Raw genomic sequence first — 12,635 nt, forward strand, 5'->3', positions numbered from 1 at the left:
TGCACTGTGGAAATTTGCAATGCCAATTGCTACCGGTTGGTGGGAAATCATCTTGGAGTTGGGAAATGCACCATGGAGACCACTGTCATGCAAGTGTGCAAGGCCATTACACACCTCCTGCTATGCAGGACTCTGGGCAATATGCAGGACACAGTGGATGGTTCTGCAGCAATAGGCTTCCTGAACATCGAAGGGTCAATAGATGGCATGCACATCCCTATTTTAACACCAGACCACCTTGCCACAGAGTACATTACGGTAATGCAAGTGCTGGTGGATCACCGGGGATGCTGTACTGACATCAATGTGGGTGGGACAGGGAAGGTGCATGCTGCAGGCATCTTTAAGAACACAGGACTGTTCAAAAAGCTGCAAGCAGGGACTTTCTCAACCAGCAGATTACCATTGGGAATGTTGAAATCACAATATCCTGGGAGACCCAGCCTACCCCTTGCTCCCACGGCTCATGAATCCATACACTGGCCATCTTGACAGCACCAAGGAATGCTTCAAATACCAGCTCAGCAGGTGCAGAACAACAGTTGAATGAGCCTTTGGGTCACTGGCGTTGTTTACTTACAACACTGGACCTCAGTGAAAAAAAGATCCCAATGGTGATAGCTGCCTGCTGTGTCCTGCATATCATCTGTGAATCAAAGGGGGAAAGTTTCCATCAGGGTGGAGCTGGAGCTGCTGAATTTGAACGGCCGAACACAAGGACTATTAGAAGGGTTCAGTACAGAGCTATGTAGCTCAGGAAGACTTTGAAAGAACATTTAATAGTGAGCCAGAACAGTGTGTGTTGCTGCAGTGTACTCTACCTGGCCTTGCTCTTTTGCAGCCTGGTACAATTCTTGTGGTGATTGTGTGTGTGTAGAAATAGAACATTGCCAATGCACCTATTAATATAGTCTTGAATGAGGTTATGGTTTCTGTGACAAAATGAAGTAACAGGAAATCGGTGCTTGTCAGACCTGCTCAGCACCAGACGGCACATGTTGTGAACTAATAAAGATGAATTTTGTTCCAAAAATTGATTTTTATTCTGTAACATGAACTAGGCAATTACAAAACCTTTCGAAACTTAATAAATTAAGGGAACAGAACTTATGAAGGGGAAAGAACATAACATTTCCATTTCAGGTATACATACACCAGCCGTGGCTTTCACAGGTCAGTCTACGTGTAGTTGTGATTGTCTTTCACGTCCCTTGGGGTGGAGTGGTAGGGGCAGTGCAGTGACCTACGTTCCCTGTAAGCTGCATGGATGTGCAGCAGCCTACTTAGCACTGCGCAGGCGCTTAGGGACCCCGGCCAGGGACCTGCTGCGGCCCCCACCTAGCCCAGCCCCCAACCTGCCATGGGAGGGGCACCCCACCCCCAGCCCCAACTCACCCTGCGGCCTGGACCTACCATGGCTGTAGTGGCCCAGACCCAGGCGCGGCCCTCCCCTGGTACGGACCTGCTGGGGCCAGGGGAGGGGCACCCATCCTGCAGCCCCAGCCCTAGAGCTCCCACAACAGGGACAGGTACCTCTCCCACCCCAGCCCAGTTGCTGCTGCAGGGAGAGAGAGTGCTGGGGGGGGGTCCTCTCTCCCCGCTGTAGCCCCGGAGCATCCTCCTACACCCCAAATCCTTGATCCTGGTCCCACCCCAGAGCCTGCACCCCCAGTTGGAGCCATCACCCCCTGCACTCAACCCTCTGGCCCTCGTCCCCGGCCCTGCCCAAGCCCTCACCCCCTACACCCCAGCCCTCTGCCCCAGCCTTCAGCCCCCTCCCATGGGAACCCCTCAGCCCCACCCCCACCACATGAATTTTGTTATGTGCACCTCCATATTGGTACACACAAAATTCATCCTGCACCTGGGTGGGAAAAATTAGCGGGAACACTGGCAGCAACCCCCGATGCCATGTGGAATATTGAGGGGGGTGAAGGGAGGCGACACTGTTCTCTATGGGCTGCAGAGGGAGGCGAGCACAGGATTCTTATACCTGCAAGTTACCACAGTTAGTGCAGCATCTGTTTGCTGCCTGAGAAGCCCCATTATATCCTAGCGTATCTCCCTCTCCTTTTCCTGCTTGGACTCCCGGGCCTTCCTCCTCTCAACTTTTCCCTCTCCATGCTGTCTGAAATGGTCATCCTCCAGGCCCTGGTCTCATTCTCTGATGCAGCGCAGGCCTGCATGATCCCATGGAACACGCCAGCCCGAGTCCTCTTCTTTCTCCTCCTTATCTGGCTCAGGCTTTCCGCGGGTGTGGAGGAGGAGACCCTGAAGGCCACAATGGCAGCAGCTGCAGATTCAACACAGAGAGGTACCATTGTTAGTGTATTCACGATGGAAATAGAAACTTAGGATACAGTAACTCCTCACTTTATGTTGTAGTTACGTTCCTGAAAAATGCAACTTTAAGTGAAACGATGTTAAACGAATCCAATTTCCCCATAATATTTAATGTAAATGCGGGGGGGTTAGGTTCCAAGGAAATTTGGGGGGGCAGACAAAAGGCATTATATACTGTACAGCACTGTACTGTAGTTGGGAACGGCCCCTGGCTTCCCTCACACAGGCACAGCCCACTGCAGGCAAGGACGCTAGGAAGCACCTTCACAGCAATAGTAGCAGCTTCCCCGGAGAAGAACAGGCGCCGACTTTGCCGGGGGATGCTCCAGGCACGCCTTCCTGTCCCTGCTCCACCCCAGGCCCACCTCTTCCCACCCCCACTCCACCTCCTCTCTGGAACATGCCGCATTCCCCCCCCCGCCCAAAAGTCCTAAGCGCCGCCAAACAGCTGTTTGGATAGCGATCGATCAGGGATCGATTTATCGCGTGTAGTGTAGACGCGATAAATCAATCCCTGATCATTCTCGCATCGACTGCTGAACTCCAGTTCAGCGAGAGGCGGAAGCAAAGTCGACGGGGGAGTGGCAGCCATCGATCCCGCGCCGCAAGGACGCGAAGTAAGGGATTCTAAGTCGATTTAAGATACGTCGACTTCAGCTACATTATTCTCGTAGATGAAGTTGCGTATCTTAGATCGATCCCCCTCTGCCAGTGTAGACCAGGCCTTAGAGGTTTTTAAGGCCTGGTTTAACAAAGCCCTGGCTGGGATGATTTAGTTGGGAATTGGTCCTGCTTTGAGCAGGGGACTGGCCTAGATGACCTCCTGAGGTCCCTTCCAACCCCAATCTTCTATGATTCTATGGTATGCTGCTAGCCTGTGCTCTGCAATGGTTGTCTGCTGAAGTAATTGCTAAGTGGCGTGGTAAAGTGTCCTACCACAGCAGAAAAAAGAAGGCAGCCCTTCCCAGAAACCTTCGGTAGAGGAGTGCAGAGTACCTCCATCAAAGTTTCATTGAGATTTCTCCAAAGGATTCGGGGCACATAAACTGCTCCATGTGGCCCTCTCTTGGTTGTTTCACTACTTCTTCTAGCACAAGTAAAAAAAAAGTAAATTAACAGATGTGTCCTGCTACTTTGGGGTTTCCATCCCTGGATTTTCAAAGAAAATAGCATATTTACCAGAGGTTCCTTCCCCTGCATCAGGCTTCCCTGAGCTGGACTGTCGGGACTGGCTGGTGGAGTCAAAACCATGTCCTGGCTCACTGGGCAGCTAGATCCCCCAGTCGCCTGGACCCCATATTCCTCCTCCACCTCCTCCTCACTGTTCACGGCAGGGGTCTGTGACTTGGGCTCCTTTAAAGTACTGACAGGGCTCTCTGAGGTCATGGTGAGGTCTCCACCAAGGATGGCATGCAGCTCTTTGTAAAAGTGGCAGGTCTGCAGCTCCGCACCATATCGGTTGTTGCACTCTCTTGCCTTCTGGTATGCCTGCCCCAGCTCCTTGGCTTTCAGCAGACACTGCCGCTGGTCCCCCTTGTAGCTCTTCTCCTGCTGTCCCTGAGCAATCTGCTCTTCTCCCCACAGGCTCAGGAGATCCAATACCTCCTGTACTCCAGGCAGGAGCACATCTGCAGTATGTAGCTGGGCATGGTCAGCTGGGCAGTTACACTCAACAGTGGAGAGAGGCTAGGTGTGCTCATCAAGCCGGGCAATCAGGAAAAGGAATTTCAAAAATTGGTGGAGGTTTTTAAAAGGAGGGGCAGCTTCTTGTCCCCATGACCCTTAGGCAGCAAATTCACAATGGCAACCAGAGCCATCTTGTGAGGCATTGTGGGGCAGCTCCTGGAGGCCAAGAACAGTTGATGTAAGTAACGTGGTGTCTACGCTGATACTGCATCGACCTAACTACAGCCACCCTGAATCTATGCTGCTTGGGGACGTGGTGCTATTCAGTTGGTGTAGTGGGGCAGTTACGTCCGTAAAAGTGAAATTTAAGTGTAGACACATCCATAGGGAGGTCTACATAAACTGTCTTGTGTTGACATAACTGTGCAGTGTAGACTAGGCCTTAGTTTAAAGGATTTAGGAGCAGAAATCTTTCAATGGGAATTACACTCCTAAAAATCCAAGGCATTTTAAGGAGCTTTATCTATTTAGGGGGCGTTTTACCCAACTCTTGCATTATAAAGTGTTTTTGAGACCTCAAATCATTCTTGTAGCTTTTCTCTGAATCCTGTTTTCAACATCCTCTTGAGAGTGTGGACACCAAAAGTGAATACAGTATTCCAGTAGTAGTCCCATCAATACATATGCTAAGGTACTATCTACTTCTACTTTTATAAGTAATATTGTTATAAAATCTATAAAATTTTATAGATTTTGTAACTTTTTTTAATTCACATTTTGGTAAATCAAAAATGTAGGGCTCAATGACCTGACCTTGTCCTTTTGAACAGCTGTTGCATTTTACTCCAGAGGCAGTTGCCCGGCAATGTCAGGTGAAGCAAATCAGTGTACTGTGAGTGTATATATTTAAAGCACTTTGGGATCTCTTTGGGATAAAAAGGTAGTATGGAAATGCAAGAGGTTATTTATTTTGCTTCTGTTCTTGCAGGGGAAATCAGATTAATCTTCCCAATATCTACCACCACCGGCGCTTTCACCAAAGCTAGCTGGCTCTCACGGCTCTTTTTTCTTCTAGAGATCGACTTAGAACAATGACCAATGTCCTGGGTGATGCACTTGCTGCGGGCATCATAGCACATGTCTGCCAGAAAGATTTTGCCCCAAAGCCAGAAAAAGTACGTATATCCATTTGGGAGGGGGGGAAAAAAAAGGGGGGGGGTGCCGGAGCAAAAATCAAATACAGAAACTGTGGGCAGGTCAGGGAGCAGAATTAAGAGCATATCTTTCTTGTTTTTGCAGCAAGATCCAGTGAGCAACACAGAGAAGCTTTCTTCTGCAGAGAACTCCCTTCTCCAGCCCAAAGACCACGTGATGGAAATGATTGTAGAAACGTTGTCCGAACGAACAGGAGTTAATTACAGTATCTGCCAGGTGTAATGGCCACAACATTTTCATCCCCAGGAAGGGGATTCCGGTGCTAAAACGTTGCCAATCTACTGTGTGTGTAGATGTGGACCTTACTGTGCACAAAGAAGGCAGAAAAATCCATTATTTTCTATGGAGGTGTTTGGGAGGCTCTGAAGAGCTAGCGCAGCATAACTGTACTGGCCAGAAGTTAAATAAGCAGCAGTAGTGCCAACTGCTTGCAGCTTGAACCCGAGAGGCTACAGCTATGACGTTGTTGTCTTGACAGTCCAAAATGACAGATTTTTAAAGGTTTCATGTCACTAGTTCTCAACACAATTCTCCCCCCCCAGAACAGAGGAATGGACAGTTAGAGGAGAACCTTAGCCGGTTGTTTTAAAAGGGGGCTGAGAAAAGGCAGAGCTGTGTCACCTTCGCCCATTCTCTGTTAGCAATTGCTGGTCAGTTTGCATTATGTTTATTATACTGATAATTTTTTGACTGTCTTATTTTTAAATGGTTGTTGGTAAATTTTTTTATAGTGAGATTTTATATTTTCTAAAAATGGAGATTTCAAGCAGACTTTCTGCCTGTCATTCCAAATCTAATTCTGTCTTCAAGGAACAGGCTGTTTGGACATCTTCAGACACAGAAGTTAGTAGCAGAGTTGTTTGGAAATGTTCCAATTTTTTCACTTGATAAGGTTCCCAACAACCATTCGTGGCTCTGTCAATGACTGCTCCATCTAGTGTGGTGAAGATGTAGGTATTAAACACAAGATTTGGGAATGAATGGCAAATTTGCAAGATGAGAGTGGAATACAAGAATCAAAATCATCTTTGGTTTCTTCATGATAAATTTGAACTAAATGCAAGCAACTGGAAACTGCATGCAGGCATGAAAAGGAAATGGAAAATACAATTGTATCTGGACTTAAATTTTTTTTTAAATATGATCAAGCATTAAAACAGTGCTTTTGAATATATTTTATTTATAAATCAATCTTCCTCTTCAAGTATAAAACATGTCATATTAACCAACCCCTCCCCACATCATTTTTCCCGATCAGTGAGTTATGGGCCAGATCCCAATAAAATTATACTGATTTCCCAGCTGAGGACCTGGCCTGTTTTGAATGTTGCTCCAAAGGTAGCCTTAATATATCAAGTCTGGTTTTGTGGCAAAAAATCATGAGTGAGTTTATATCCTTTTGGAAATGTCATTCTCCCGCACCCCACTGTATCATTACCACTCCCATATAACAAAGCGCTGCCTCTCTCAAACTCCCATTCATTTATTTTGCATTCCCTAGAAGGAACCACTCCGTGAATTCCACAAGGGCCTGATCTGACTCTCTTTGAGGTCAGTGGAAAGGCTCCCATTAACTTAAATGGTGGTTGGATCAGACCCTGAGAGATTGCAGAGCTGCATGGGGTCTATGGATGCAAGCGCCTGTTCCTTGCAGTACATAATTTAAAACAGTCATACTTAGACCTCAGTGGTTCAGGAGCCCAATTAGCAATCAACGTTACCCCACAGAGCCACAATGGTGTGAAGTCATGGTTTCATTTACTATAGTGCTAGGTATTCACATTTAAACAGTATGACGGGGCAATATTTAGATTATATATTATTCTCACAGCAAAATGACTGACCAAGTATTTTATCAACTACAATTGGTTAATAACATAGTAGATGCATCCTGATTGGTCAATCACTTAAATTGGTTAATAATTAAATCACATAGTGTTTGAATATCACGTGCTGCAAGGAGCAGCAGAAGACACATTAGAGAACCACTTGCAGCTTGTAAGCCTCAGGCTAAGGATCACGGATTTAAAAGGTATAATTGTGAGGGGAAGGGAGAAAAGCCTTTGAGGAAATAGCTAGTACTTATTTCCTTATGAAATACCTCAGGGGCATTCTACAGTGCGCAGCACAGAGGCTATTATTTCAAGAACAAAAATTTTATAAACTGGATCTAAAATTTCTATGTATGATTCAATGTAATCTTCCAGGGAGTTTTAATTTTTTTTTCTGTTTTTTGTAAGAAAAATATAAACTGCATCTTCTATGTGGCAAGTAGAAAAGCAAATGCTATTAAAATTATGCAAATAGGTGTGCGCAGCCCAAAACCACATTTTCCTTTACTGTTTATTTAACCAAAATGTCAATGACAGCTTTGGGCCTTATGATGGTTGGCCCTGCAAGGCTGCAATAAGGAAGTGTAATCAGGGCTACAGTGACCTTTGTAGGGGGACAGCACCTAGCAGAAATCAGCCAGCCAGGAATGGCCAGTTTGTGGCAGTGGGGACAGCAGATTTCATTAATTAATTAAAAAACCTTTATCTATTCAAAATCAAGACAATTAAAACCTACGTACCCTTGAGGGAAAAGGGAGCGAGGGTAAAGCCAGCGTGTGTAAACACTTACTTGTTGCTTCATTTCAGGTTAGACTGAAAAGCTTTTTGGGTCATGGACTGTCTCTAATGCAGTACTCACCGGGACCTTTGGGAGCCACCATGATCCAAACACCATATATACTATTAGTGGCTCTTCAGATCAAGAACTCCACTCCCTCCTGAAGATTGCAAAGAGGAATAAAGACTGCTAACTTTACTATATAAATTTGAATTTGTTAGTAAATTTGTTTCATTTTCTCAAATCCAAAATGGAATGGAAATCTTTGAAATTAAAAAAAATACTAATCTTAGAAACCCTTTCAGTACGGTTGAGGGATACAGTCTATTGGTCCTAGGCCTTGTCTCTGAGGATATGTCTACACAGGAACTAGTCACCACGGCTGGTCCGTGCCGGCCGACTTGGGCTGTTTCATTGCTATGTAGACTTCCAGCCTCAGGCTGGAGCCAAAGATTGGGGCCCCTCTCATGTCACAGGGCCCTAGAGCCTGGGCTCCAGCCCAAACAGGGCAGTCAACACAGCAATGAAACAGCCCTGCAGCCCAAGCCCCACGAGTCCAAATCAGCGGGCAGGTTTTTCTTTGCTGTGTAGACATACCCAGAGAAAGTTGCACCAATTCAACTGAAATTTGTTTAAAACCAAAATAAGGATATCCCTAGCCCTTTCGTACAGGTTTAACAAAATTAGTTTAGAATCAGACCTTAAATTAAACTGATGCTATTTTCTCTCAGACAGATCCAGTTCCACCCTGAAGGCTGATAGAATGCATGATGGTACTGTCTTAATATTTACACATCTCTTCCAGGTACCTAAGGGGGGGAAAGGCCCTCAGAGGTGATCAAACTGCTCTCAATTCTAATACACAAACATGTAAGCTTATGTTGTATTCCATAGCCCTTCTTAGAGAGCATCACAACTGGTGGTTGCTGCATCTGTTAACATGACAGTAGGAGCTGGTGGATGAAAAGAATACAGGCTTAAAAAGTAAAGCATTTGTTTTCCTGAAAAATTATTTGCCCTAATAAAATGTAATGGCTCAACAGACATCTAGGTGATGCCATTTAATTTATTTCTCTAGTTTGGTGGACTAATTTCCTAACTGAAGGGGAGAAATAACTTTAGGGGGAAACTTGGGTGCTGCCCAGAGTTCTAGTTCATCAGGAAAAGCGATAGAAAAAGCGTCTTTGTAAATTGAATTTCTTGTCAATTAAACACACTCTGCCAAAGCAACGGCCACAAGGAAGGCAACTGAGACACGAAAACTAATGAGATGGTAGCCTCTGAATCAAATGGGTTTTACCAATAATTTATTCAAAACTAAATTCATCTTCTGGCTAGCCAACCTATAACTTTTAGCACAGTGGTTACAGCACTCACTTGAGATGTGGGAGACCCACATTCAATTCCTCTGTCTGTTGGAGGAGGAGAAAGAATTTGAACAGGGGGTCTCCCACCTCTCGGGAGGGTGCTTTAACCACTGGGCTAGAAGTTATTTGGTGGGCACCACTTCGTTCTACCACATTTCGAATGGGATCCAATCCAGTAGATGGACTTGGAGCACAGCAAGTGGATAAGGCCCCTCCACAACTTAGGCAAATTCCTATTTTCCCCTGGTTTGTGAACTGTCCTGAGCCTCAGGCAGAAGATAGGCACCTGGAGGCTTAGCAGGAGGTGCATGTTCAGAGGCAGGAATGTAGGCGCTGAGTAAGTTTAGACACCTATAGGGTTTGGTGGGAGTTTTGTGGATCGCCATGGAGCCAAAACTAGGATTGAAGTCCTAAACACCTTTGTGGATCTGGGCCTAATGTGAGTTGCCCCAGGTCTCCATGGTTGCAGGCTAGGGCCTTACCCATTGGGCCATCCTCTAATTCTTCACTGCAGGGCCACACTAGAAACAGCCCCATTCAAGAACCCCCACTTAAATAACATTTTTGTTCCATTTAATAGGGACCACACCTTGATATGGTTCAGTACTTTTTTTTTTTTTTTAAATAAAAAATTGTACAGTACTGAGGCAAATACCTTTAGGAAATACAAGTAAATTACATCAGCGTAATTACTTTTATTAACCTCACTTTCTTCTTGATATAATTATTTGACAAGAGTATAAATTTTATTTTTAATACAAGAACTATATTCTGTCTAGCCCTTCTGACTGGCATTTCCATCCTTAAATTCTTTATTGATAGAGGCATATATTATCAATTCCAATATTCTGCCTGCCATCGGGCTAACCAGAGAGACATGGAGGGTGAGGTAGTATCTTTTATTGGACCAACTTCTGTTGCTGAGAGAGACAGGCTTTCAAGCTATACAAAGGGTCCCTCAGGTCTGGGAGAGATATTCACAGTGTCACAGCTAAATACAAGGTCAAAGCATCAGTAATTATCACATATTCTAAGGGGGCCCTGTAGTAAAGGGATGTTAGCAGGTTACAGATTGCTGTAATACGCTATAAATCCAGTGTCTCTGTTCAGTCCATGATTTTTAGTGTCTAGCAAAGTTATGAATTTAAGCTCCAAGGCTCGTCTTTTGAAAGTATTGTGCAGGTGCCTTTGAGAATGAGGACTGATAGCCTGTATTTGACCTAGCCCATTTATAATCACCCGGTCATATCTGGAGTTGGTTTCTCATTTTTCATTGCTTTTTCATAACCTCTAAAGCAAGATGGTTTTTAACTCAAGCAGTATTTTCCCCATGACAATGGAAGTGAGGCATCTTAGACATCTAGCAAGTTATTAAAAAAACCCTCAATTTCTATTCACATTTTTCTGTTGAAATTTTTGGCCCCAGTCAATACTGCTCACAATTAACTTTAGCTTTGGAAAAATCAGTTCTTGTAAAGCATATATATTATTGGTTAGGACTGTATTCCATTTGCACAAATCAACTGCAACTCAAGTGAGGTTTTTTACTCACAAAAGCTTATGCCCAAATACATCTGTTAGTCTTTAAGGTGCCACCAGACTCCTTGTTGATTTTGTGGATACAGACTAACACGCTACCCCCTGATACTTGCAACTCAATTGGTCCCTTGTATTTAGGCTACCAATATTGTTTAGTTCAGTGGACAATTCATCTTTCTCTGTCAGAATGAGGTCTGCTATTGAATGACCCCATATTGGATCTAATGTATTTTGCGTAAGTAAAACGTTCTTAGAGTATCTCAAAATTATAATTTTCTATTGATGGCCCGAGACCTGCAATAAATCTCCCAGGTTGAAATTCTCCCTGGATAATGCACTTTTTCTTTCTATTCATTATAGATAGGTGCTTAACGAGCTGTTTACCCTGTTCTCTAATCTTATTTGGTAATCCATAACAGACCCCTTTCAATGCCTTCCTTTGTGCTCTATCATTGATCCCCAAGTATTCCTTAAGATCTTGTGCTTCCAAGTTGTCAATACTACTAAAGCAGGTAATAGCATCTTTGGCCTTGTCTACAGACCAACTGGCACTGATTTAACTACATTGGTTTAAAAACACAGTAAGTTGAACTGGTGCAAGTCTGTGTGCAGATAAAGCCTCTGATGATGTGGCCAGCTCCCTCTACACTTCCTGAGGAGGTTGTAGCCAGTGCAGCTGGTATCAAGCGGAGTGCCCCAGGGGTCGGTCCTGGGCCGTTTTTTTTCTACATCTTCATTAATGATCTGGATGATAGGATTAATTGCACCCTCAGCAAGTTCGCAGATGACACTAAACTGGAGGGAGAGGTAGATACGCTGGAGGGTAGGGATAGGGTCCAAAGTGACCTAGACAAACTGGAAGATTGGGCCAAAAGAAATCTGATGAGGTTCAACAAGGACAAATGCAGAGTCCTGCACTTAGGAAGGAAGAATCCCATGCACTGCTACAGGCTGGGGACCGACTGGCTAAGCAGCAGTTCTGCAGAAAAAGACCTGGGGATTACAGTGGATGAGAAGACGGATATGGGTCAGCAGTGTGCCCTTGTTACCAAGAAGGTCAATGGCATATTAGGCTATATTAGTAGCAGCATTGCCAGCAGATTGAGGGAAGTGATTATTCCCCTCTATTTGGCACTGGTGAAGCCACACCTGGAGTATTGTGTCCAGTTTTGGTCCCCCCACTACAGAAAGGATGTGGACAAATTGAAGAGTCCAACGGAAGGCAACAAAAATTATTTACGAGGAGAGGCTGAGGGAACTGGGCTTGTTTAGTCTGCAGAAGAGAAGAGTGAGGGGGGATTTGATAGCAGCCTTCAACTACCTGAAGGGGAGTTCCAAAGAGGATGGAGCTCGGCTGTTCTCAGTGGTGGCAGATGACAGAACAAGAAGCAATGGTCTCAAGTTGCATTGGGGGAGGTTAGATATTAGGAAACACTATTTCACTAGGAGGGTGGTGAAGCACTGGAATGGGTTACCTAGGGAAGTGGTGGAATCTCCATCCATAGAGGTTTTTAAGGCTCAGCTTGACAAAGTCCTGGCTGGGGTGATTTTGGGGATGGTGGTCCTGCTTTGAGCAGGGGATTGGACTAGATGACCTCCTGAGGTCTCTTCCAACCCTAATATTCTATGATTTTAATATTCCAATCATATGAATCTTCCCATCGTTTTTATTACCAACGTCAAATTTTCTCTCATACATGAAAGAAATTCCAATCCCTCCTGTTTAATACCCAGGTTCCTGGGAATGACATAAGAAATTAAATAATTTATTCCTTTCATGTCTTTTGATACTTTGATTTACGTCCACGACACCTTGAGACCAAGTTACACGTTTGAGCATACGAATGGTGGTTACTCCCTTAATGCCCTCCTCTGTCATAGCTTAACACCTACCTGACTTGTCTAGCCCGTCTATCACCAGAATTAGACAGCCTC

At 44.9% G+C, this 12,635-nt stretch overlaps 1 protein-coding gene across 1 annotated transcript in view; it reads left to right on the plus strand.

The window, feature by feature from the left end:
- Positions 1–5,406, plus strand: part of LOC128828748 (excitatory amino acid transporter 5-like) — a 78,466-nt gene extending 73,060 nt beyond the window's left edge. The window contains exons 10-11 of the mRNA XM_054013671.1: positions 5,045–5,144; positions 5,269–5,406. Of these exons, the coding sequence (XP_053869646.1) occupies positions 5,045–5,144; positions 5,269–5,406 (238 nt within the window). The remainder of the gene's footprint in view (positions 1–5,044; positions 5,145–5,268) is intronic.
- The last annotated feature ends 7,229 nt before the right edge of the window (positions 5,407–12,635 follow it).

The sequence above is a fragment of the Malaclemys terrapin genome, chromosome 24 (assembly GCF_027887155.1).
Source record: "Malaclemys terrapin pileata isolate rMalTer1 chromosome 24, rMalTer1.hap1, whole genome shotgun sequence".
NCBI lineage: Eukaryota > Metazoa > Chordata > Testudines > Emydidae > Malaclemys > Malaclemys terrapin.